This window comes from Botryllus schlosseri, chromosome 4 (genome assembly GCF_051294905.1).
Source record: "Botryllus schlosseri isolate E-star chromosome 4, Bs_hap1, whole genome shotgun sequence".
Lineage (NCBI taxonomy): Eukaryota > Metazoa > Chordata > Ascidiacea > Stolidobranchia > Styelidae > Botryllus > Botryllus schlosseri.
The window spans coordinates 18,450,189-18,477,982 of record NC_137239.1 but is presented as its reverse complement, the minus strand read 5'-3'; the positions used below and the strand labels follow the sequence as shown (position 1 = coordinate 18,477,982).

At 38.8% G+C, this 27,794-nt stretch overlaps 1 protein-coding gene across 2 annotated transcripts in view; it reads left to right on the top strand.

Moving 5' to 3' along the window:
* LOC145437220 (transient receptor potential cation channel subfamily M member-like 2) overlaps positions 1-26,374 on the top strand; it is a 37,792-nt gene extending 11,418 nt beyond the window's left edge. For both annotated transcript variants that reach the window (XM_080314416.1, XM_080314415.1), the window contains exons 4-32: positions 183-464; positions 1,933-2,010; positions 2,070-2,241; positions 3,058-3,134; positions 3,994-4,132; positions 4,884-5,039; positions 5,672-5,829; positions 7,586-7,746; positions 8,267-8,387; positions 9,375-9,572; positions 10,399-10,566; positions 12,141-12,315; positions 12,464-12,520; positions 12,582-12,724; positions 13,627-13,752; positions 14,230-14,345; positions 14,502-14,634; positions 14,697-14,880; positions 15,856-15,997; positions 16,951-17,150; positions 18,059-18,191; positions 18,664-18,785; positions 19,997-20,047; positions 20,761-20,849; positions 22,070-22,266; positions 22,883-23,075; positions 24,300-24,434; positions 26,051-26,164; positions 26,226-26,374. In XM_080314416.1, the coding sequence (XP_080170542.1) occupies positions 183-464; positions 1,933-2,010; positions 2,070-2,241; positions 3,058-3,134; positions 3,994-4,132; positions 4,884-5,039; positions 5,672-5,829; positions 7,586-7,746; positions 8,267-8,387; positions 9,375-9,572; positions 10,399-10,566; positions 12,141-12,315; positions 12,464-12,520; positions 12,582-12,724; positions 13,627-13,752; positions 14,230-14,345; positions 14,502-14,634; positions 14,697-14,880; positions 15,856-15,997; positions 16,951-17,150; positions 18,059-18,191; positions 18,664-18,785; positions 19,997-20,047; positions 20,761-20,849; positions 22,070-22,266; positions 22,883-23,075; positions 24,300-24,434; positions 26,051-26,164; positions 26,226-26,345 (4,140 nt within the window). In that variant the 3' untranslated portion in view covers positions 26,346-26,374. The remainder of the gene's footprint in view (positions 1-182; positions 465-1,932; positions 2,011-2,069; positions 2,242-3,057; positions 3,135-3,993; positions 4,133-4,883; positions 5,040-5,671; positions 5,830-7,585; positions 7,747-8,266; positions 8,388-9,374; positions 9,573-10,398; positions 10,567-12,140; positions 12,316-12,463; positions 12,521-12,581; positions 12,725-13,626; positions 13,753-14,229; positions 14,346-14,501; positions 14,635-14,696; positions 14,881-15,855; positions 15,998-16,950; positions 17,151-18,058; positions 18,192-18,663; positions 18,786-19,996; positions 20,048-20,760; positions 20,850-22,069; positions 22,267-22,882; positions 23,076-24,299; positions 24,435-26,050; positions 26,165-26,225) is intronic.
* The last annotated feature ends 1,420 nt before the right edge of the window (positions 26,375-27,794 follow it).

Here is a 27,794-nt window from a genome sequence, read left to right as displayed (position 1 = left end):
ATTCTGCCTAGCTCTTGAATAGATTTCCAAGACCTTCATTTTTCTTGCTGCTTCAAGCATTTTCGTGCTTGCTTTGGTTTTAATTAGTCGGAATTTACAGGATTGCTCCTTCTTCTGTGAGTATAGCTGATCTCTCCTTTGAACATCACCGATGATAACATGGAATGCATTTTCATTTTCAGTACGTCAAAGTGTCCGACACCACCAGTGTGGAGATTATCTACCAACTCATGACAAAGCATTGGAAGTTGAAAACTCCAAACTTGATTATATCTGTCACCGGCGGAGCGAAAAACTTCTCATTACGAAAGCGCCTAAAAGAAGTGTTCCGACGAAGTTTAATCAAAGCTTCGGAGACTACGGGGGCTTGGATCACGACAGGTGGAACAAGGGCTGGGGTTATGAAGCATGTTGGCAAAGCTGTGGAAGAATACGCTGCTATAAAAGATGATGAAAGGCAGCGGGTGCGTTTCTGATGTATTTTAAAGTACACTGTGCAGTGTACAAAGCGTGTTTAAAGACATTTACAAATTTCAATCACTCAGTACGGTAATTAAATTGCCATTGCATACCAAATTTGGCTCGATTCCAACCAGTAGAAGCCGAGTCAGGCCAAATGATAATTTCGTCCATTTTGGTATATAATAAGGTATATAATAATTTTGTCACTTCGTCACAATCAAAAATTGTGTCCCAAGCATGCCTGAAGGGCTTTCTCCACGCGGTTCCCCTTTAAAAAGTGTCTGTGATTAAGTTTCGATAAAGATATTTATTTACATTTTATGAAAAAACGTTATGACACTGATTAGCTTGAAATTTGTCAACTTCATTGAAAAATTATATCACTAATATTTCTTCACCAACCTAATTTTCCGATGCACACCAAGACGCCAGCTAAAACTGGACAAAGCGTTATTGTGATACCTGTTCGCCATACATGGCTACCATTCAAGGCAGCAGTCCTATAAATGTTAATTGTCATTACGGTAGTAGGGCGATTTTTTATGACATGTCAAAAAAGTCAAAATTAGGTCAAAATTGTAGCGTTAGGTCAAAAAATGTCAAAATTCTTTGCATAGTTAAAAAATATTTACAACCTGCATTTCATTTGTATGGTGAATTTTGCACTGTCGGTGAACTTGTCATTTGACATTTTACAGCTTGCAGCCTACTTTATAGGCATACCGTTGTAGACGGCTCATTGTCTGCTCATTGTGAATCATAAAAATTCAAACGAAACAAATAGGTTGACATGGTGTTATGCAGAACATACCGCAATATCCTAACTGAAGCAAGACTGCGTGGGCATTGCATCGTTCTTCTATCAAGAAGCGCATTATGAAAATTGTGATGTATAGATACTATTGTCAGAATGAAGCAACATGGTATGTCACCAGCAGTGTACGCACGCACAACTTCAGTGTTGTCAGCCAACAACTGCTACTGTTGAACGTTCTTTCCCCATTCTTGGCAAGCTACTTAAAAGGACAGACACTTTCTACCCGAGAATGTAGGAAAGTATCTTTCGTTATACCACAACGAATTTTAATTATTTCTACCATAATACCTAATACGTGATGTAACTACTCGAATTCTTCATAGGGCCAGATTTCGTTAAAACATGTAAAAATTTGTCAGCTTTTGAGTCGAAAACAATTTTTTCAGGCTTAACTACTTCGTAAGGACAGACAGTTCGAACCAGAAATGAAGATAAGTAGTACAATTGTAACATTATGTGGGAAAACACCTGATCTGCGTCCGTTAGGTCAAAATTTGGTCAAAATTGAATTTTTTGAGGTGAAAAAAATGTCAAAATTTTGGTTTTAGATCAAAATCTTCTGGTTTGTGGGTAAATAAAAATCCCCCTAGTCATTAGTTACTTCTTTTAGGCCAATATCATGATGAAAGACTAACAATCATCAATTTTGGAAGGTAGTAACAATTGGAGTAGTGCCATGGGGAGTTCTACGCAAAAGGGATGTGCTCCTGAACCAACTACCAGGAAATCAAGTAAACTAAATAAAAGTATAGATTAAACCGTGAAATTCATAATAACCTTTCTGTCATAGGCCCCAAAGGTTTACGACGCTGAAGAAGGCTTCGAGAGCAGTGGAACCTTGCTTGACCATAACCACTCTCATTTTATCTTGGTGGACAATGGGATGGACGACAGCATAGATAATCCTGAAGATATATATGGAACAGAAATTAGATTAAGAACAGCTCTGGAAGGCCATATCGGTAGGTATGATAGTTAGAGCTGTTGAAAAACTTCTTTGACCAAATCTCACTTGCATAGTGATTAAATTATTAGTTTCCCAAAAATACGCTGTACACCAAATTTGGCTCGATTCCGGCTAGCATAAACTGCAAATCCAAATTGAAATTTCGACCTAATTTGGAAATATATTAGTATCTTCGCCATGACCTAACATTGTGTTCCAGGCGTGCCTGAAGGTCACGAGTTTTTCAAGCATTTTGATCTTGAGAATGGTCTGTGATAGACTTGTGATGAATGCATTCTCATGAAAAAAGATGACGCTGCAAATAAGCTAACCTCATTGAAATAGCATTGTTAAAATGATCGTGATATATTTTGCAAATAAAATAGCCTACTTTTATCACTAAAATCGGCAATCATGAAGAATAACTAAACTGGCACGCGAGTAAGACACAGGAATATATATTTCTATATCTATGTATATATCTATATCTATATCTGGCAGTATCTTTTGTGGTCCCAATGTAGATTTCACGAAATCAGAATGAAGCTTATGGCCCAGTTATTCTCAGCAGCACTATACTTTTAGTGTTTGGTTGCTGGTGGTACCTGTTATTCATGAACTAGTTGTGTTTTAATAATGCTCAATTATAACTGGAATAACAAAAAAAATTGTGTCATCGTAAGCCTGAACGATACATCTGGCACAACGCTGGTTGCCGACCTGCCGTCAAATATTGATATGCGATATTAATCCAGCTTATTCAGTTATTCGAGCTGATAACTTGTAAATAAATGCAATATTGTGGCTGCGCTAATGCGATTGTATTTTAAAGGCAGGCAGCAGACATCACGCCGGGTCAACGTTTTAATTGTCTGTGTCATAGTGCAAGGAGGCCCAAACTCCCTGGAGGTGAGCTAAATTTCCATCAAACTTGTCTTACACACCTTGTGACTAACATGCAGGGTTGGCATTGACATCCAAATTAACTTTACCGCTTTCGTGATAAGGAGGTTATAATGACCAGTCTTATATCAATTCGCTATTGAAGAGGTGTTAATCTGTATAAAACTATTTTACACTCTTTTTAAAGTATCAAGTAGGTACTATAAATTTTAATGGAGGAGCTGAAGTAAAAGTAGTTTAAAACCTAGAATGCTTCGGTTAGTTGTGCAAGTAAAGCAAGCTAAATATATGTAATTCGTCACTGAGTGAGCATGACCTACCACGATTTCCTGCGTGCTGTCTTTTACCCTGTGTGCAAAGACACTAAATTTCGTGTTTACCCACTCAGCCTTGGTGAATTCGACCAGGAATACTACTATATGATAAAAATGTATATTTAATATTTATTTAATTTCAATGCTCAGACCGTACTTGGGACCTGAGGTGGATGGTAACAAGGTACTTCTACTTTTTGTTAGTAGTCAAGTATAGTTGTCCACTTCCACTCCAGACTACTTACGCTTGTACGCTACATTTTTTGACACAAAACTACTTGCTTTTTACACTCATTTTATTAAGTGGAAAGTAGCTTGAAACGCTAGTGTACTATTTCTTATCTGTTGTTTCCATCACTACTAAATTTTTTCCCATTGATTACAGTCACTCGCCTTATGATGAAGTGACCATGTGATGACTTGTTTGTTGTTTAAGGTGTTGGGTCTTGCGTTGTCGCATGTGAACTTTATGTACCATGTATTTCATTTACGGATTGTTGCAGGATAAGTTTAGTAAAAGCTATTTCTGGGTCAGAACCTTACCATTTCAGACGGTTGCTGCGTCAATTCGACATAATACGCCGGTCGTTCTTGTGGAAGGATCTGGAGGATGGGCAGACGTTCTTGCCAGTGCTTCCACTATGCGTCCGAGACAGATAAATCGAGACACTCTTGCTGAAATGATATCTGGTACTTTCCAATTTGCTCATTACTCAAGTAAATCGTGTAATATGTAGGAACTTGTCTGACAAAGTGGCGGGTTTGAACTGTCAGGTTTAAATAGTAGCATAGTGCAAAATCGGACCTTGGTTAAAGCAGCCGTTGATGATACTAGAGCACAAGTTGAAGTAATGTCACTAATTTCTACTTGACTGCAAGTGGAACTGGTGATTTTATAAGCTTGCCAGAACTACTTGAAATAACGGTGGAAAACTTCAAACTCCTTTATTAGTTTGAATAGTCGTGTCACATACCTTTGTTAGCAAATCACTAGCGACAGGGTTTGAAATTAACAGTAACAATTGTGCTGCAAGTGGGTTTAGTTTAAGAATTATATTCCCTTGCTACGACACAGTGGCTACATTGCCCGGTTGCTATGACAATTTTACTCTTGAAGTTGGCACTGATCAGTCCAAACGCAACTTTCGATTTGGCCAAATCAAGAATGAGAAAAGCCAGTAGTTTTGTTTTGAAAACTTCTGAAGTAGAAGCGGAAGTAGTGAAAAACGTGTTTATTTGGGAAAGTTAGAAATATGTGGTTAGAGGAGATCTACTGAGTATAAGGGGGGTAAACATGAATGTAGAAGTAACACAAGGATCTACTCGGCATAATGCAATATTGACATAATTCACTAGTGCGACAGGATTTCAAGAAACCCATGATTTATTGTCCTTCAAACACCAATCCAACGGAATAAACATGCTACTGTGTGTTTCTAAGATTGCGGTATGGAGGTTAAAGAAGATCATCTGGATTGTTGGACGGAAGTGGTCAAAGAATGCATCTCGAATAAAGATCTTCTGAAGGTGTTTTCTCTCGATCCCACCGACTTGTCTCGGGATTTGGACATTGCTATTTTGGAGGTTTTGCTGAAAGGTGTGTAGTACTGTGTAATGACAATGTAGTGGACTTGGCTTCTGAATTTTTCTTGTTGTTTTTTATTTAAAGTGTTGTTTTTTTTCATTTTATTATGCATTACTTGGACGTGGTTGTGCATTGATACGCTACTAGTGCTTAAGTTCGTATTTTCACAAAATGGATTAGGTCAAGGGATTGCATACTCTTAGCCTCTTAGTGGTCAGTCGGAGCTCGATACTTTTGAAGTTGTGAGAATTATCTTTGCAACTAATGCGAAATTACTTCTAACACTGCTACTTTCTCATTTTCTACACACAGAGTGTAAAATGTAAGCTTTTTTGCCTGAGAACTGTTACTTAGAAGTGGAAGACCACCTGAGTTAGTGGCAGAATTTTGCAAAAATTATTTGAGTACTGCGAAAAGTAAAAGTACATTACAGACCGTCTCTGATATTGTACAATATCACCATGCAAAGAAGCTACTACTCGAAGCTGGCTTCAATGATCGCAGTTGAAAGCCCCTTGTAATTTTTGAAACCATAGCACCAGCAATGCATCTCATCCGTACTACCCAAAGTCAGCTTTCAGCTACTTTATGGGATTTGAAAACCTTAGAATCTTATGAAATACAGCGCTGTCGTCTTGTTGCAGCTACTTCTAATGATGCGGATCTTGCCCAAACTCAACAGCAACTTCAGTTAGCGATTGCTTGGAACAGGAGCGATATTGCTCAGTCGCATATTCTCAACGACGATGCGTGCATTCCCAAAAGAGCTATTGCGAAACTCTTCTGCGAAGTCTTGGAAGGCGTAAGTGGATGCGATTTCACGCGGTTGCCTTACCTGTAAGGAAAAGAAAGGGCCAATGTAGTAACTCTTGGTACACATGTAAAAGCAGAAATAGTGCTGTAAAATTTTACTCAATTGCAAGTAAAAGTAGGGTTTTCCAAGAATGTTGAGACTACCTCAAGTGGAAGTAAAAAAATGACGATTCGTAAAATACGCAAGTATGTAGTTTTGAAAAATCGATTTGGTCGAGATATCGCGTGCCTGTAGTAGTAGGGTTACCATACGTCCTCCTTTTTCAGTTTTTTTTGCAAATGTCCCCCGAGGACGCCTAAATGTCTTCCTTTTTGGCAATTCGTCCTCCTTTACAGCTTTCACAGCTAGGATAATGGGCAGATTCGACTGAAAATGGGCATAAATGATGCTAAATAGCACATACGGATGGGTAATTCGTGAGTCGATCGGAAGCGACGACCTATTTTTACTTAACACCACTAAATTCAAGCAAGGTGTTAAGACGAGAGTCGATCGAAAGTGACGACCCACAAATTTTTCAGCAAAAATAGTAAAATACGTTGATTTCAGTCTTGATCAACTAACTTTAAACTTTTCCGATTTGGTAAAAGTGTCCTCCTTTCGCGATTCCAAAATATGGTAACCCTACCTAGCAGTGTTGGGATGACTCGAGTCAGCTTTTCCGTATGACTCGACTTGACTCGGAGCTTCAAAAATGTGCATTGACTCGTGACTCGGAGCAAAATTTACTAGTCAATTTCAAGTCATCAAGTAAACGGTGTCGAATAAATCACTGTATCTTGTGCATGTCCGGAATGTTCAAGATATGCTGGTGTCACTTGTGACAGCAACCAGACATTCACTCATATTACGATACACGGATCCTCGATTGTTAGATCACAAATAAATTGACCACAAACCAAACAATCACAGCTTGCGTTGTTGTCGTAGTAGTAGTAGAAGATTAATCTAAATAGCAATGTGTCTCTTTTTCTTAGATGGCTCTCAATAATGCTTCTTACGTTACGCAGTGCTCCACTTTACCAACCATCCTCTATGATTAAATCGAAAAAATATAGTTTGTACATTTATATTCTCATGGATGTATAGATGTTTAGTGTAGGCTATTTTGCCATATCAATTTGTTTCAACTTCTCGAAGCTTCGTATTAGGTAGGACTTCTATTTTTGCTGATAATAACTGACTGTAGCATGTAGCTGCACAAGTGCACAGTTACGCACGTATGTTATTAACAGTTCTACGTGTGTGTGCGGTATACAACGTCTTTTTGTATGTATATTTAACTAGATATTCGTTATTGGATTCAAGATAAATGATCAAATAATCTGTGTTTCACAGAGTTAGAAAAAGGTAACGACTTTGAATCTTCTCGCATACTTCGAAAATTCAATTTGACTTGAATTGTGACTTGACTCGTGACTCGACTTGACTCGAGTCACCTCCAAAAACGAGTGACTTGACTTGACTCGAGTCACCTTTGAAAATCGATTGACTTGACTCGATTCAAAATCTGCACTGAATCGAGATGACTCGTGACTCGAAGGTAGTGACTTGATCCCAACACTGCTACGTAGTAGTCGCTCGAACTTGGCTTTACTGCTGACCTGGCTATTTGTAGAACTCATCAATTTCATACGAATATGGAAACTAAGCAGGAATTTTCTTCATGCTTCACTTGACACTAATGTATTTATTTGGCATTGTCAGCCGTGCCTGATATTTCATTGATCAGTTCTTTTTTTAGAACAAGCACGAATTCTGCAGAGTTTTCTTGAATTTCGGGGTGGATTTGAAGGCATATTTTACTGTGAAGGATTTGCATTCGTTGTACAAGAGCGCTCCGAGAAATCTCGTTTTTTATAAGAAATTATGCAAAAGAGACTTTTCGTTGCAGAGCGTTGGCGAGTAAGCTCATATAAGACTTATTTTTGATTCAGGATACTGGGGATACTTTATGTCAGTGGTTCTCAAAGTATGGGTCATGATACATGCGTAGGTTGCCATATATGTAAATAATGCTTTTATTCAGGTAATTAATTTATGTAGAGTTTGCTGCAATTACTGAAGTTAGCCATTACAAATATTTCTTAGTCCGTGGCGTTGGTCACTAGCTAATAAAAGGCCAGGCACCAATAATTCATTACGACAATCTGACCTAATCATAAGTGGTATTCCCTCACTTTTATGATGCAATTCAATCTGATTTTACTGAATAATTTGGTTTGGTTATGGTTTGCTATCTCATCAGGTAAAATTGGGTCTCAGGAAAGGAAGTTTATAGAAGTCCTGATAGTAGGTCATAGCAACCTTTCCGATACTTTGAAATTTGAGTGGGGAGGTGTTCAACTGTCCATATAACTGCTTTAACTGGAATCAGTCTTCTATATGCGAAGATTGAGTAGTAATTTTTCAATGTTGTGTTCAGGTTATTGTTGGATTACTTGGGACAGTCATATATCAGCATCTACAAAAAGCGCCGAAGAAAAGTTTCGACGAAATATTGTGCTGTCTGCGAAGAAAATAATCGCAGCAACACTTCTGTAACTGTAAGCTCGAAGTTATTGTGACATCAAAGTCAAATTCATGACTTTCTGAAAGCACTAAAACACCTTATGTCATGTTACAAATGCCCACCTGACCATAAAATGTACCAACAATAAATGGAATTAGGATGCCCGCAAAAGAATACAAGCCTATAATGATGTAGGCCTACCCGTACATTTTGGAGTATGCAACTATGTTATGTTTTCACTCTCACTGACGTGGTTACGTTCTCAGACTACTTCCCCTTCAACAGTTTTTGAAACTACTTGATTTCAAATTTTGCTATTAAAAAGTAATATTTGCTTCTCTTTCATGTGTGAATTTGTCGTTGCAACTGAGAGATGTCATTCCTGTGTTGCAATAACACAGATTAATTTTGCGAATTGCGCCATTCTGCTTCGAAGGCGATAATGCATCTGTTGACTTTGAAAGGTATCATGGCTAATTGACTAGCCAAAGTCTGCGAAGCAGTCCGTGGACATAATAGCAAGCGACACTTGAGCATGTTGGAAGAAATTGGGGTTCGGGCGGGGTATGGTTGAGATTAAGGATTGGGCTCGGGTTAGGTTTGGGATTAGGATATGTATTAGTGTTGATTTCGGGGTTATGGTGGGGTTAGGGTAAGTTTTGGGGTTGTGGAACCACATGTCAAAGTGACACATGCTCATATGTCGGGCAACTCTGCAAATATCACCACAAACTACTTGGAGCAGTTTTCAGATGTCCTGGAAATTTCTACTCTACTTGTAATCAAGTCGAATTTTACAGTGGCATTTTTACTTATGCTTGGATATCATCAAAGACTACTCTAACTGCTTGCTACAGGTCTCAATTAGCCAGACAAATTCTATACATACATATTTGCAACCATGCAGTACCTGCGTACCTGCGGCTTTTTTAGTGGTATTGAATGGAATATTCATCTCACTCAGATAAGTGTGGGCATAACTATTTCTTTAGATGCACAAAATCTGTTTCTTCCTTCACAGCAAAGCGTCGAAGGCTGGTCTTACCGATGCAAGCTGGACGACCCATACCGAGAAATCTTCCAATGGGCGATCGTCTTCAACTACAGAGAAATAGCGATGCACGTCTTCGAATATATGTACGGCTCGACGCAAGCCGCCATCATGGCCAGTCGGATGTTGAAAGTTCTTGCGTCTCAGATGGGAAGGGACCAAGAAACTGTGAGTACATTGAGAGGGATTGATTGTCAAGAGGATCGGTGGATATTGCATTGTAATATATATCGAAAAGGAATTGGTTGCACATTGCTCAAAGCAGAGGTGGTCAAATCATTCAACGTTGCTACCACTTGCTACTCAAGTAGCTGTGAATTTCTAGTCCAAAGGGAAGTAGAAATTAGAAGTTGCTTACGAAATTGCAAGAATTATCTTCGCGAGTCGCGACTAACACGAAATGACTAATTGCACTATAAATAGGTAGAACTTTTGGAACATATGCTGTAGCTGAGATACAGGGGATATTTCACTTGTTTTTTATGACTCTCTGGCTCATAAAAGGGATGCAATTTTACCACAAAACTATTTATTCATTTCAAAATCCAAAGTGAGGAGTAGAGGTAGTTCATTACTAACGGCCTCTGGTTGCTACTGACGACCAAAATATTAGAGTTGCATATAAGAGTTCCACAGTATTGTAAGACTACTTACTCCAGTGGACTTGGGTTTAAACTACTTCAACTTCCTGATTTCTTCAAGCAAAAGTTCTAACATATCAATTTTGTCAAGTGCAATGTAACTATTTCACATCAATTTTATGATTGAAATCCACGTCTATGCCATGTAACCTTCACATCGCAGTTACATGATGTAGTTGTAAAGTCAAGCATGGTGGTCTATCGAATTTTCAAATGCCTCTTCCCAATCTTCTTTCTAAAAAGGCCAGATTGCTTTTTGCACCGTTCATTTAGTGAGTCGGCAAGTTAACCGAATCAGCTCCAAATCCCAAGTGCAACTCACCGACAAGCTTCCTAAATTCCAATGATTTTAGAGACTTCAAATGGAAGCGGACGCAAGCGAATACGAAACTCTAGCGATGGGAATCTTCGCAAAATGTTTCACCGAGAATCGAAGCAAATCCTTCAGCCTTCTTATCGCAAAGCTGCCGAAATGGGGCGGCTACACTTGCCTGCAAGTGGCCATCAAAGCTGACGATAAAGTATTGTTATTTACTGTTGTGTTTAGAACCTAACCGATAACGCCTGTTTTGACATTTATTGGTTGCAGAAAATTAGGTCTGATCACTAGCGCGTTTTTTTTACCTAAAAAACGGAAACTTTTGACCAGAAAAAATCAAAATTTTGACTTATTTTGACCTAAACAAACTGAATTTTGACCAAAGTTTGACCTAACGTATTCAAATTAGGTGTTTTCCCACATACTGGTAAAATTGTACCACTTATCTTCATTTCTGGTTGGAACTGGCTGCCCTAACGAAGTAGTTTGGCCTGAAAAAAACTTGTTGGCTTAGAAACAGGCAACTTTTTACGTGAAAAAAACAATATTTTAACGAAATCTGGCCCTATGAAGAATTCCAGTGGTTAAAATTTTGTAGTACGAGATATGCTTTCCTACATTCTTGGGTAGAAAGTGCATGTTCTTACTAAGAAACTTGCCAAGGACGTTTAACAGCAGCAGCTGTTGGTTGACAACACTTAAGTTGTGCGTACACTGCTGGTGTTGCTTCATTCTGACAATGTTGTATACATCACAATTTTTCATCATACGCTTCTTAATATAAGAACGATGCAATGCCCAAGAAGTCTTTCTTCAGTTAGGATATTGCGGTACGTCGACCATAACACCATGTCTACCTGTTTGTTTTATTTGACCGTTTATGATTCACAATCAGCAGACAATTAGCCGTTTACAATGGTAGGCCTATAAAGTAGGCTACAAGCTGTAAAATATTACCGACGGTGCAAAATCTATGATAGAAACGAAATGCAGACGTCAAAAAAAGTTTGACTTTATGAAGAATTATGACAAATTTTGACCTAACGCTACCATTTTGACAAATTGACATTTAGACAATTTGACAATTTGACAAATTTTGACATGTCAAAAAAAGCCCTACTGAACTGGTATCTGAAAGCGAACAGCAGAAATCACACTAGGTACTTGTCAAAAATTATTAAATCATCATCATCATTGGTTTATTAGCAATTTTATCAGTTCAATACACCACAAAAATGCGATTAAATTAATAAAATATTCGGCTATAAACTATTCGTTGTAATTTTCTCGTTTTGTTGAAAAAATTTATTTTAATGGTTTCGTTCTTTCAACACTCTATTGATACATAGTTCCTTTTTTGCACCAGTAATCTTTAGTTATATATTAAATCTGTAGTTAGATGTTTATTGTGGTAGATTTTGTTTTTATGACTCGGACAAAAATTTGGGGTAAGTGTTATGCGGGTTAGTAGAGGTTACAGACCAGTGGTATAGATCAAGGCACGTTTACTTTTAGTCTATGTTCAAATTTAGGGATACCAATAAAGCAAATTTTGATAAGCTTTGATTTTGATAAGGGGCACCAAAGAGAGAAGGATAAGAACCACTGAAATTGTTACTCATTTCTGCCTCTGATGAAAACTAGTGACCGTATTACTGCCCCACGACTTGTAATGCATCACAAATGTCCCGGCAGTACCAAAACTTCAATATCGCTTATGATCTATCACCTTGTTCCGGCTTTCCGATATCCACGGCCTTGCCTTGCTTTCCGCAGAGATTTGTCTCGAGCCCAGCTGTTCAAAAGTTTTTTGATGAGATTTGGACCAGCAAGCTCTCCGGCAATCATTCGCTACATATCATCTTGGCCGGGCTTATTCCCCCTCTTATTTTGATGACGATAGGATTCAGCGAGAAGGAAGATGACGAAGCCAGCGGCGCTGTTGAAAATCGTATGTGCGATTGTATATATAAACTGCCATAAGCCTATATATATGTATTCATATTCATCATTGCTAGTGAGTATGGAAGGCGAATAAGTTTTATTTTTTTGCTAACTAGACTGCCTACTAGTAACATTTTGTTCGCCGTTTTTTCCAGGCGCACTGGAAGAGGAGGATGGCATGGAGTTGCAGCCCGTTCCGAACATTGAAGATGGTGCGTCATTGTATGATCAGGAATTGAACTACAGTGGTAACGCATCGGTGTTCTTGTTCAGAGGAGCATAACGCCGGCATCCCGGATTTTAACAACCCTGATCCAAAGTTAGCCGCGCAGAGAGAATATTCGTTCGTGCAGAAACTTGTCATATTTTACGACGCGCCGATTGTCACGTTTTGGCTGAATGTCGTCTTTTTTCTGGTAGGCAATTGTCGCATGCTGAAGAAGATCACTAACAGTTTATACCTTTACTAATATTTAGTTGAGATCAAGGCACTACGTCTAAGTCATAACTCATTTCAAGTCAGCGTGAATTTTGATTCGAGTCAAGTCATGGAAATTTTCAAAGTGACTCGATTCAAGTTATTTTAATTTTTCCTATTCCGAGTCAATTTTTGGTCATCAGTTTTCGTTGTTTGATCTAATGTGCGAATGCAGATGTAGTTGTATGTTGGCTATTGGGGTCAAAAGTGACCACTGATCCCAATGCTGTAATGCCGTAGAATTGAACTCTGTACAAGTTGAACAAGCCTTCTTTAACTATAATAAAACTGGGGTTTGAAGAGAATGTAAGACAGTGGTCCTCAAACTTGGGGCCGTCTAGGCATCCGAAGGGGGGCGCGAAGCTGCGGTCGAGTGAAAAAAATTTTGCACTGCGCGATTTACCTCCAATTCATAGTTATTGCTCTGTGTATAGTCCGAATTTAATATTTGAAAATTCTCTCATCAACAGTGATAACCTTCCATGCCATTAAACTATCTGTTGAGATTGCTAGCATTCTGGTTGCATTTCGTGATATGACGATTAGGTGGGCACAAAATTTTTCACTATTATAATGGGGGCGTGTATAAAAAAGTTTGAGAACCACTGATGTAATAGCTGAGATTAGTTTTGGAAATGTTTACAGATACATCGCTGTTATATTTCTGCTACTAACCTTCTATTTCAAGACTCTCTAAATCCTGTATAATGGCTAGCACTGTACCAAAACAAGTTTGAAACTATTTGGTGAGATTGCATCGCAACACTGGAGCTATACTGCCTGATAACAGATTTAATCGTAATAAGCGAAGAGAATTTAAGGGATATTCCCATGTTTCAGGTTTACCTCGGACTATTTGCCTTCGTGGTTCTGAGCGATTTTCAACTTGACAAAGTTTCAGTGTCTTTGTGGGAATATCTTCTGCTGGCTTGGACGTCCACTTTTCTGTTGGAAGAGTTTCGCGAAGTATGTTGCTGGCGTATCTATCTGACAGCGTGGTGTTTTTAAAGCTGAGTTCGATATTGATATTGGATAGTGAAACAGATGTAATCGGGATATTTTGTGGGAAAATGTGACTCTAATATTTCCTCCACACAATGAAAGGTCGATTTGGCACCTAATTCGACACGACAACAAGTGCTATGTACCAGACGTGATGACCGAATATTTGTGTTTAATTGTGTAAAATGAACATTTGAATGAAAAATTTAAGTTTACTTTTGCGTGAACTGTCTGCTCCAAGGAAGTAATGTGATTTCTCTATTTGTACCATTACAAATTTCTTGAACCTTTGAATTAGGCTACTCATAATACAGGGAAACGTTATGGAATTATTACATCCACCAGAAATTTTAGATGTGGGATTACCAATGACAACAGTTTCGCTTGGTCAGTCTCAGTCGCTTAGGAATACTATAACTGTATGACTTGATTATTTTTTAGGTTATCACTCAAGAAGCAAGATATTTACAAGAAAAAATTCTGATCCACATGAAGCAAGCGTGGAATGTCATGGATCTGGTCAACTTTGTTTCGTTCTACGTTGGATTTGGGTTGAGGTATCATCTGGTGTTATTGTAGAGCCGTACCTGTAAATTGGCCTGTCAATATCTGCCGTGTAGAAATATCAGTATTCCAATGATGTCGTCACTTCGACCCTGCACTTTGTAATATACTTTGAGCTACACAAATGCTCTCTACAATCCTTTCTACAGGTACGATATCCGTTATCTGGAAGTGAGCCTTACATTATATGCGATTGCATTCATGGTGCAATGCATACGATTAGTGCGGATATTTGCTGTCCACCCTCTCTTGGGCCCCAAAATCATCATGGTCGGAAAAATGGTATGGAATGGAATTGGATTTGGATAACTGATGACGATCTGAAAATCATTGTTATCTCACAGTTGAAAGATCTCTTGTTTTTCCTTTTCATCGTGATCGTATTTCTCATGGCTTACGGTGTTGCCAGTCAAGCTCTGCTTTATCCCGGCCAGACGGACTTGTTGGAAATTGTAATCGGGATTATTTATCGTCCATATTGGCAAATTTACGGAGAGCTCTTTCTGAACGAGATCAACTATGATTCAAGTGAGTCACCCAGAAAATGATTGGACAAAACTGTTAAAACGGCTGCTCATACGATTTTTAATCAAATGAATTGATAAGATCACCTTTCCCTATTAGGCTTAGACTTGAAACATATTTATGAACATTCCAAACTAAACGACATATTAGCACAGGAAATAATTACTGACTACACATTACTGCAAGCGCGTAATGCATTGTAACCCAATTGATGAGCACTGTTGATGCTTGTGATTCGTGGTGGTTCACAAATCCGACCTTTATGACAATAACTTGATATGTTGAAATGCGGTTCAAGTCATAGCTGATCATAATTGATAATGGGAACCGTACATTAGGTATGTGGGCTCTATGACATCACAAAGGGATTAAGTCATAATGTGGCAGAATTTATAGATAAGCTATGGAAATGCCAAATGGAGAGACGAAATTCTAGCGTGTGTAAAAATCAACGACTTTAATATCAAGGTGTCGTGGTCTTGTCCTCTGGTGTTGCACTTGCATCTTCTAATTACTCGCGTTCAATAAATTTGTTGCTAATCTGCTCACATAGCAGCAGCATGTTACATGGAATACATATTTCTAAATTGCACAATTCACCAGCCAGTTTAGGCAGTTCTTAACGGATTTGAGGGTATGTCACATACCCATTAAATTTACTAGATATGCGATGCATGCCTAGCATACCTTGGTCCGTCGCCTATGCCACGAATTGGATGCATAGTAATTAATTACGAATACGACTGCTTCAGAATTTTCTCAAATGTAATTCATTGTAATTACGATTACTTGAAAATACTGTAATCATCGTAATCACGATTACCCTAGACATGATGCAAAATGTTCTATTTAATACTTGCACTTCATTGTGAAATCTAATAGTGATTACAATAAGTTTGTCCGCCCCTTGGCTAAACAGTATTCTGGCAGTCTAGCAGCATCTGAAATTGTATCATCTAATCATTACGTTTCTATCAGATCTGAACGATTTCAAGTGTTCTGACGTGGATGTCGGTCTTCCCCGATGTCCACGTTCCACGCCCGTCGTGCCTATCATGTCAGCACTATATATGTTGTTTGCGAATGTGCTTCTGTTGAATCTGCTTATTGCTATGTTCAGGTAAGGGCTTTCGTTTTAGTAAGGGTATTCATATTTGTTAATTGTTATTTGTAAGCTGGGGCACAATGATTCAAGCCGTGTATTGAGAGTTTTTTTTCAAGCGAACAAGATTCATAGTTTCGATACTATTTTCTCACCTTGAAACATCAAATGGTCATATCACAGCATCCAAAAACGTGTACTTCAAAGCTATGCGTGCTAGTGGAAATGATATTTCTATGAAAGATCAACCAACGGCACTGTCATTGTCACAAAGTGCAATGAAATAGGTACGGTTTAAAATTACCAAGTCACCATTAACGTGATAACCAACTGGTGTTATTTTCTTTGTGGTCAATTAAAACCTACATTTGAACTTTCCACATCTTCCATACTCCTATGACGTCATCGTGAGGGATACTCGAATACTGGACTCAACTCAAAACTTGAACCGTACTCGATTCAGTATCGAATCCCGCTGGTACTCGATTTTGCCAGGCCCTAGTTATTCGTTGGCTAGACAAGCATTTACACCAATCCGGTATCAAATTTTAGCTGAACCACCAGAAAAAATGTATCGAAAAAGTCATGAAAACAGAAACTTGCGACTGACTGGTTTGATATTATACTACTGTAATTGTTTCCAACAATAATTCAAGTTAAATTGGATTCACTGATGATCCAATGAAGATCCAAAATACTCCCTTGCCATTTCCTGAGTACCTCTCTCCGGTGCTGATATAGTACAATGACGAACATGACGAAACCCACATTTCCCAGCAAAACTTGAAACAACCATTCAGTAGCTTCAATCCTGCTCTTATAACCATGTGAATGTAGGTAAAGGGAAGAGTGTCCCCTGAATTGTCTGTCCATATTCCCACCTCGATATCAGAACGAATGGATTTATGGATAGTTAGCCTACATGTTCGGTTACGCGGTTATGTTACGATTATGCACTCGATGTTTTACAGTTACACGTTTGAGAAGGTTGAAAGCCGAAACAAAGAAATTTGGATGTTCCAACGTTACAAACTCATCACCGATTATTATTTCCGTCCGCCGCTGGTTCCTCCTTTCATCATCCTGTCTCACATCCACCTACTCTTGTCGTTCGTTTTTCGTAAAATTGTATGCGGCTCGGATTCTGATGAACCATTTCGTCGGACATTGAGTAAGTTTTTATATTTACTTCTACCTGTCGTCTGTAATCAACCTGAATATTGTATGCTAAATTCTTTGAGAAACATATGGTCATTTTCCGGTTAAAATATCACTTCAATCTTGAGTCACGACTCTGATGGTGTAGCTTCTATTTTCGAAAGTATAGTCAGCTACTGATGTGTTACATGCTATACTTCCTTTGGTTTTCAACTATCTCACACATGGGCATGACTCGAATTGTGACTAGGGCGGCCAAGACAGTCATTTCATTGTAACTTCGAAGATTAGTAAAGTTACCGCATTATTGGTATTTCGTCTATCAGTCATCAGACTGAGGAAAATGACGATATTATGAATGCGAGCCATTCGATATCACTTGAGCAGAGTTGAAAAAATTGGTTTGAACCGGATTGAACTGTAAACTAAACAGTTCACATAATGATTTGGACTCGGACTTGAGACAAAACACTATGACTCGGAATTGACTCGGTGGTGAATTAAAATGACTCGACTTGACTCGAGTCAAAACTATAAAAGTGAGACTGACTTGTGACTTGGGTACAACCCTGCTTATTACTCAGAAAAAGTAGAAGAACTTCTTTACTGACCAACCGTGATGGAAACCCAGCAGTTTGTGTCAAGATTGGCAAAGCAAATTAAGCTGTAGTTGCAATTTTTGTTATATGAGACACAAGATGTGTAGCTGATTTATTTTCGTTTTTTTCTATTAACATATGCGGTATGTTCTTTGAAAGAAGCGTCGTATCATCTTTTATTGCCGATCAAATAATTTAAATATTTTTTTTTATGTACAAGGTCACTCAAATTTGGAATTAAGTCATTGAACTCAGAGATTTGCCCGGCCTTGCTCGTAGAATTATAATTTGGCTCCTGATCTCAACTACGTTTATTATCAAGAAACATCCCTGGACAGTGAGAGATGGAGAGTTTTGAGTCAATGGGAACACTGGCACGCAAACGAATTTGTTCGGGAGAAACGTCAAGACGACGGAAACAAAGTGGATCAGCAATTAAAGAAGATTAACTTCCGGTACTGTCTTAGGATGTTTGTTGCAATTCAGAACAATTTCTGCGGTCATCACGATTTCAAATGTTGGTTGTCTATTTACTCAGATTCTGAGAAATATATTCCCTGACTGTGTTTGGAAACATCGCTTTATTCTATTAGCACCTTGGGATAAGATATTCATCGACCATGTAAAAACTTGAAGTCCAATACTGTTTTCGCTCATGTAAAAGACTCTCTATTTAGATCAGCTTCATGAGATACTTCTATCAGGTACACCCAGTAAATTTCAGGACATGTTCCATCCATGGCACATATCACCACTGTTTTTACCATACACATTCTCTCCTTTTCTGTGAACTTCAATTTGAAAATTGAATGTCTACTGAGCGAGCATAGCAACCATTCTCCATATTCCTGTGAAGTTATTTGTCTTGAAATTAATCGTGAAAACGGGAAGCTCGTGGTCATAGTAATAATTCTTCTACTCTTCTAGAATGGATCTAGAGGCCCGTAAACGTGTATCGTCGCACAACCAGATGAACAAACTTATAAAGAGAAGATTCAACCAGCTTGAGCGGATGATAAGCGGCACTCCGAAAAAAAGCACAACAAAAGGTATTAGGATTATTGCTGTTCAGTGTAGTGTACTTCACTTGATATTAGTTGAGTGATAATGGCCATGATGGTGATTTCAGTGACAAGGTTGTGGTTATATCAATCCCTTATCAATCCCTTAGTCTGCTTATTGTACATAAGCAAAACACCTAAGATTGCAATAGTGCTAATCAAGAAGCATTCATAATAAGTGATGACAATGGATCTGCTAGAACTAATCCGAAATCTACAGAAACCGAAATTCAATACATTTAATCAGGGCTGTAATGACTCGAGTCACGATTTTTTGATGACTCGACTTGACTCGAGTCATTTTCTTGAAACTCGGAAATGACTCGACTCGAGTCAATATGTGTATTGTCTCGACTTGGACTCGAGTCATTGCGCATGACTCGAACCAAGTCATATGACTCGATACTCAGACGGGCAAGACCGACATTTCATTGTAATTTCGAAGAGTAGGAAAGTAACGACCCTATTGACATTTCGTCTATTGGTACTGGTACCTGAAAATGAGACCAGAAACTGCTAAAAGTGAGGAAAATTTGTATATTATAAATGCGAACCATCCGATATCACCAAACAGAGTTTTAAAAAGTGGGTTTAACAAGACTTTAGCTGGAAACTGAGCAGTCAATCCAATGACTTGGACACGGACTCGAGTCATAATACAATGACTCGTACTCGACCCTCTGCTCGATGACTTGGACTCGGACTTGACTCGGTGGTGAATTGAAAATGACTCAAGTCAAAACTAAATTGAGATTGTCTTGTGACTTGGTTACAACCCTGCATTCAATGCAGGAGAGGCGGGCAACATTACATGACAATGGAAAAGCATAGTGATTTAGGAATTAAATGCTACATTTGGTAAGGTACCTTTTTATCACTTGTCGCATAAACATTAAAATCGATGTGGCAGAAAACTGGCACAGTGCCAGAAAAATAATGTTCAAACAAGGGTTAGATAAATCAAATAGGCTAATGTGTCACTCAAAAATTCTTTATTTCTATCATTCAAACCCTTTTATGTGTCACTTGTCAAAATTATGTCGCTGAAATAATTGAAGTCACAGTTTATTACTCAAGTGAGGTGTCGGTCAGTTGATGTACATCCGTGATTTGAGATTTACTCAAATGACAGCCCAGCCACCTTTGTCGATTGTTTCAATGGTACTTTTATACATACCCTATTTCTACTGCACCAACAGCTCCTACCACACCAGGGACGCCAAAATCAAGAAACATAGTCCGTGATGAATGTGAGTAGTCTATTTTTTAAAATGTTATTATCGTCATAGCAATCACTAATCCACCGTGCCAATTACAATGAATTTGACATGTATGAGATATGTAGGGAAAGTGTGGGTTTCAAAATTGCGATTCATTACCGAAATTCATCCCCAGGTCAATATTGCAGCACATTGCCGGAGTTTACACTTTTCTGGATAAGTAAATTATGCAAGGCTTTTCTCCTTCTGTTGCCTAAGGCTCTTCAAAAATGACTTTAATTCTCAAATCATACTGGCTACTAGATAAAATTGTTAGGTTACGTAATTTAAGCCTACACACCAAATTTGGTTCCATTCCAACTTACATTTAGATCTTTTGATGCCCCTTTTCAATATCGGGTTATCCCAAGCCCGGAAGATTTTGCCATTGAACCTGAAGGCCTGTCTGTAGTCATCAACGTTGATTCCGCATATTGAAAAGCACTACGTGAATCTGACTGAATAAGAAATGAACTAGCCCCAGAATGTCTCTAGCCAATGCAAATAATTGGAAAGATCAAAATTAATCATGCTCAGTCTAAAAAATAAATGTATATCACTAATAATAATTGTCTACAAATGTAGCAAACATTGACAAATACCGCGTACGCTTACAAATATCACAGATGTTCACAAATCTAGCTTACCCTTACAAATGTAACAAATTTAGCTTGGAATTTTATTGATAATTTCTCATTAAACAGTACCTGTTCACGTAAAAGCAAGATGTGCTTTCTACCCGGACTCAGACCAGAAGAAAGTCGTGGTACCAGATGATAAAGTGTCTTGGAAGGTAATGGTTTTGTTGGTATATTTCTGATAACTATATAGGCACTTGAGGGTAAAATGATAGTAAATTATGACATCATTTTGTCTTAGTAACCAATATTGTGTCGTTGTTAGAGGCTGTGTACTACATGACTGTATGCCAGTGCCAGTGCTTCTTACTTACCTATAGAGATGGTTGGAATCACATCCCAGGGTGAGTGGGTGCTGAAGTATATTGGGTTGTGATAGGCCTGTTTATGCAGAGGTGGTCAGTAACGAAATACCTACTTGTACTGCTTGCACAAGTGGTTATCTTTTCAGATATCAAACTCTCATCCATGAACAGTTTTTTAGGCAAAGATACTTACTCTGTACTGTTTTCATTTTGAAGAGTAGAATGTAGTTTTGGCATACCTTTGCATCAGTTTTACGAATAAAATTGTCATGTCAGAATAACTGTGTGAAATAGCTCGACTGTATCATTTGAGCAGAAATTGAATATTTTCGAAGATTGCATCTATTTCTTGCGTTGCCGGTTATTTTCCGTTAGTCGATACTATGCATCTTGCAGATTCAAAAGCAGCGTACCTCCGATTTACTACTGAGAGTATGCGATACCTTGTCAAAATCAACGTTTCAAAGTATTTCTTCATAATTTGCACTCTGCACGTCTTGGAAATAGCAATGCTGTGCACTTTAAGCTAGGGATACCATACGTTTTCCTTGAGGAGGATTTGTCCTCCTTTTTCGAGAAATCGAAAATGTCTTCCGGGGACACCCAAATGTCCTTCATTTGGCAATTCGTTCTCCTTTAGAGCTCTGACAGCCAGCCAGAGACGACCAAAAAGCGCCATAAATGACGCGAAATCTGGATTGCGACGGCAAGGTTGACTAAAAAATTAGACATAACTGATTTCACATTAGAGCGGGCCTTTTGGAATTTGAGTTGAAAAATGACCTTTTTTCCAGATTAGGCTACCCGTTTTCTCATCTGCTAATATTACTTTTGTAATTTTAACATGCGTTCTCTTTTCCTGAACTCAAAATATGGTAAACCTACTTCAAGCACTTGTGATGACTTGGGACCAGGTTTATTCCCCAATGCCATTGTTAAATATATATATGTAGCAATTTTTGCAACAGTATCTACATCGGGAGGAATTCTTCAGATTGGAAACTAAAGATTTTTTTCATAACCCGGATATGTGCAGCGCAGTAATATTCTACTTTCCAACCCTTTTGCAGGTTGAATGGAAGGACTACAACCCACCTGTTTACACCCACCCGACCGTCGCAGCGCACCCACCATGGGCAGATGAAGATCTGGAAAAATACGACGTAGAATCGAGGCCGGAACTACCCTACAATATATTCGATCAGACGGAAAAGGTTCTGAGGAAAAGTCACACTGCAACTTACTTGGTTATTGATGGCATACCGAGGTAATACGCTTGGTGGTGATAGCCGATAAGATGTGTCCAACGGCGATCTATACTTGCATACCCACATACTTGCACTTACTTACTTGCAAATGATTCAGACTTGGGCAGGGTCAGAAGTGACCATTTCTGGGTTGGGCTTGGACCAGAGAGAGAGATATGGTATTATTTTCCGCCTGCACCATCGAGATGCTTTGATGACGGAGATGCGATCCGGCCTTTATAGCAAGGTCATCTAGTCTGCACCCCCGTTTTTTTTCTCCTCCATGCTATCCGTGATTGCTGAGCGCCTAGCAGGATAGCCGCGGATACCAGTTCTCGAGTCTTTGGTCTGACCCGGCCGGGGATCGAATCCACGACCTACCGATCGAGAAGCCGGACGCACAACCATTACATAATCTCGCTCGGTATAGTCAGGAATTGATTTCGGAAAAACTACAAGAATATAGACAGGGGATCATCAGCTTCACTCCATGCTGGCATTGATTGTGTCATGTGTTTACAATGTTTGTACTACGGCAATCTCTGCTCATGCTTCTACTTATCATACAAGATGCTTTCAAGCAGTTTGCAAATACGTATGTTATGAACGTGTCAATCTTAATCATTTCTATTTCAGAAATCCGATGGGTAGAAGTGGCATTCAGGGACGTGGGTTGCTGGGAAGGTACGGCCCTAACCACGCAGCCGACACAGTCGTTACCCGGTGGAAACGAAACGCGACCGGGGACATTATGAAAATTGACGATAAGCCGGTCTTGGAATTTGTGGCAATTCGGAGAGAAGATACCGGGGAGTGGGCCATTCCTGGTGTGAGTATTGTGTGGTTCCATCTGTCTGTGGCCTAGAGGTGGTCAAGGTAGTTGTTAAAGACATAGTATCTATGGAAACCAATATCTTTTAGTTAGCATTGACTTCATATCCGACCTTAACCTAATCTATGCAGTAAGATGGTGAAAAGCGCTTGAGATCTATAATTTAGGAGCTGATTAAAATATTCATTCATTTTATCAAATGGTATCTAATCACTCGATTAGTCCTGTGATTGGTGCCGTGGAAGTTGTTGTGTTAATCAGTTCAGTTAGGGTTATATCAGGGTTGTAACAAATCAAACGTTGCCGAGTCACAAGTCAATTTGACTTTTACAGCTTTGACTCAGGTCAAGTCGAGTCATTTTTAATTCACTATCAATTGAAGTCCTAGTCCACTTCAGGAACCAACGCGCCGAGTCCGAGTCCAAGGATCCATTAATATAATTTTTCTCACCTATTTCTCAATTATCGGTCCTGATGTATGGGACTTGAATAAGATTATAGAATTTGTCGAGTCATATGACTTGGTACGAGTCATGCGTAACGACTCGAGTATTACAAGTCGAGTCAATACAGAAGTTGACTTGAGTCAAAATTTCGACTCGAGTCGAGTCATTACAACGCTGGGTTAGATTGTGTATTTGTATTTGTACTTTGGTTCCAGTTTTCCATATTCGTAACGTATTATCATAACTTATTAAAGACTTAAGAGATCCAAAGAAGGTTGTGATTTGATTATTATTATGATTTGAACACTTCCGAACCTATGTGTGACCTGCCATAGTGTAACGTTCCTTGGACCGCAATAGTAGTCCTGGTACTCAAGTCAGAGCAAAGGAATAGTGATATATAAATAATTAGAAAAGTAAGTATTCCTAGACCTAGTGTTGCTTAAAAAAACTGAAAAATGTAGAAGTAGTCTCAAGTCGTACCCACTCTTTGTAGGTTTTCCTTACCTGAACACTTCGATAAAGTAGGAGAACCTCGTTAACGACCACCTCTAGTGCGGCCGACCTATATTCCTATAAACTAGTCAGGCTAATGACCGTTGTAGCTGGTCGAGCACCGTGTGGGACCATCAAAAGTAAGACCTTTAATTTCTCATTCTAATTCATATATAATGGAGCACAATACGATTGCATTTTCACAATACGATTGCGACTCGCTTGTATTTCTCGAACCTTATCTAAGCTGTTTTCGTATACCACTGTGAATTCACCACAGGGCATGGTCGGACCCGGCGAGCCTGTATCGCAGACTTTGAAACGAGAATTTGGTGAGGAAGCCCTCGACCTTGAGGGGGTTGACGTGGTTGAGCGGCAGAATATCGAAATACTCTTTAAATCCGGCGGGCTTGAGGTAAACTTGAAATGAATTTTGTGCGAATAATTATCATGATGACAGATTTCGCGTCGTTGGGAGGGGCCGTTCACATTTCCATCTGTGTGCCTTGGAGTCGACTTTTATCAAAATACACCAACCCAAACTCTATCAACAAAAGGATTTCGTGTACCACCTGAAAATAGTATATTGAACGCTCTCTCTTTCATGCTGGTGACGTCATATTTTGTGATACGATTGTTGATATAAAATGTTCTTTCCAATTCTCTACTAGTTGCTGACGATTACCCCTGACGAGTGTCAGCCGAAAATATTCGGGTTCATTTCAATTTGAATATACTATTCAACTGAAATGAATTTATGGGATGCTGCAGAACTTTGAGTTGGTGTGTTAATATGGATCGGTAACACTTTTAATTATAAAAGTGTGTACCATGCAAAATGATACATATTCTGGTTTCATACATATTACCGGAGGTGGTCAAAGTAGTCACCGTCACTATTTAAGTAGAAGCAGAAGTAACGCCGGAATTTCTACTTAAGTAGAAGTAGGAGTGGCAGTTTAAATGTAAGTAAATAAGTGGGTATTTAACGCCTATGTTTGCCTAAAAAACTGAAAACTGTCAAGTAGAAGTAGTCTAAAATCATAACTATTTACCAAGTAGTGCAAGTAGGCAAAATCTACTTCATGTACTTCAAAAAGTAGTACTTCGTTACTGACCACCTCTGCATAGAATTGAATAATATATTATAATCGAAATAACCCTGAATATTTTCTTCCGGCACTCGTCAGACGTAATCGTCAGCAACTAGTAGATACTTGATAAGAAGATTATATACCAACAACCTTATCAACACCAAATATGACGTCACCGGTATGAAATTTTGAATAATCGAGGCGAACAGATGGCGTGAGCTCAATGTACTATTTTTATGGTACATGAACTCTTTCTGTTTGAACAAACTTGTTTGGCGTATTCTGATAAAAGTCTACTCCAAGGCACACGAATGCAAGAATGAATGGTCTCTCTATTACTATGTGTAGTGTTGCAGTTAAAACGAATGGTTGTTTGAAACACTATGGGTAATGGACTACTCATGTTCACAGAAACGACACTTGAAAACACATACGAAAGTATCTATGATAATGCTGAACTTGCGGTATTGGATATGTGGTCAAATGAAAAGTACTTATTTCATTCTTCCCTATGTCGCTGTCGTCATAATGAGTAATGCTTGAAAACTAGACTTGAGGCTCATTATTTAACTGGTAATCAAATCCCCTTGATACTCGATTCTTCCTACCGCCATTGTCAAGTAAAAGACACGTCTGTTACTGAGAACCGAAGTCTCATTTGTGAATATTTAGAATACTGTTAGCTACTAAACTTGGATATTGCTTTCAGGATTGTATTCGTTGCAGTATACTTTTAGTGTGCTACTTATCAAGGGGTAAGCGTCCAAAAAGCATCATATAAAAAGATATGCAAATGAAAGCCAATCTGGAAAAGTATGATGAAGCGATATAATGATAGAAAATGAAGTCAACTGTAACTATGCGATAGTCATAACAAACAAAATATTAGCCTGTATATATCTCATATCCACCTGATCCAGTGCAATTCTAATTTCAGCTGTACCGAGGATACTGCGACGACCATCGTAACACAGACAACGCCTGGGTCGAAACGGTGGCCTGCAATTTCCATGATGAAATCGGCGACGCCTTCAGTAACGTCGTGTTCTCCGTAAGCGTTTCATTTCTCGGTCATTTCTTTTCTCGGGACAGCAGAAGTTTTGTTCTTTCAGCCGCGAGAAGGGGAAACCAGAGCCGTGTCCTGGGTCGAAGTGAACCATAAACTGAAGCTGTTCGCGTCGCATAACGAATATTTGAAGAAATCCGCCCAGTTACATAATGCATACTTTTGATGGTGTGATTTACAATATCGAATGTATAGCAGTGTTGGGATCAAGTCACAACCTTCGAGTCACAAGTCATTTCGAGTCATTGCACATTTTGACTCGAGTCAAGTCAAGTCAATCGATTTTCGAAGGTGACTCGAGTCAAGTCAATTCACTCGATTTTTGGAGGTGACTCGAGTCAAGTCAAGTCATGTTGTACCCTTCGATAGAACTCAATACGATCGGTTCCTAGGCTTTTATTAACATAAAAGTAAGCTAGTGTATCTGAATACAACATGGCAATAATACAGAGTTAACGTAGGTACAACTAACAGAAGCGACGCCACACCCAACTAGTACGAGTCAGGTCACAATTCAAGTCAAGTTATCGTGTCGAAGTATGAGGCATGATTACGCGATTGCATTTTGCTAGCTTTCTGACATACAGATTGAGTGTTCATTGATTTAGAACCGATGGACGAATATAGAGTTAAATATACACGCAAGAAGGCGCTGTATCGGTCACATATGCGTAGAACTGCTAAACTATGTAGTAAGTAGTAATTGCATAGCCCCAGTTTATTGTTGCCAGTCAAAATAGAGAATTGAGAAACGAATTGATCAGATGCAATACATTACCCATTTACAAAATGATATGATACAATTCCAGCCTGCGCCAATGGTTCAGGACTATATAAACTATATTCGAATTCAATTTCAATAACACGAGTGGTTTGGTTGAGGTAAGAACAGAGAACAGAAATTAGGCTTACCATATTTTGGAAATCCAAAAAGAGGACACTTTTTCCAAAATTTGAGACTTGCAAAACCGGAGAAGAATTCTCAAAAACCGGTGAATTTTTCCCACTTTGTGGTCGGTTGACTAAAAATAAAAAAAAGTCATCTTTTCCGCTCAGAGCTCAAAATACCGTTTTTCTTTCGGCATTGCTTGGTGGATGACTAAAAAAAAAAGGTCATCTTTCCGCCCAGAGCTAAAATCACCGTTTTTCACTCCGGAACACCCGCCGGAGCGTCACTTCTGGGCTAATGTACAGCATATCACTCGCAATGTGCTCTAAATCTGACCTAAATTTTCAAAAAAGAGGACAAAAGGGCGTCCTCCGAAGACACTTTCAAAAAAGTCAAAAAAGAGGACAAATCCTCTTAAAAGAGGACGTATGGTAACCCTAACATGAATGGACATGTTGCTATTAAATTACTTTACTATACTAGTTTACGACAACGTAAGCTGCAAGCTTCGATGACTTCGTTTGCGGTTAATTTAGTAGTGAGAGAAAAATGGAGGCTCAGTAGAAAGCACGATCATTGAATGATTGGTCGCTCAGACGGGTTACATCAGCGTTTTGCGAACAATCCGAACATATGCAAGATACAGTGATTTTTATCGAAATCGATTACTTGATGACTTGAAATTGACTCGTGAATTTTGCTACGAGTCACGAGTCAATCCACATT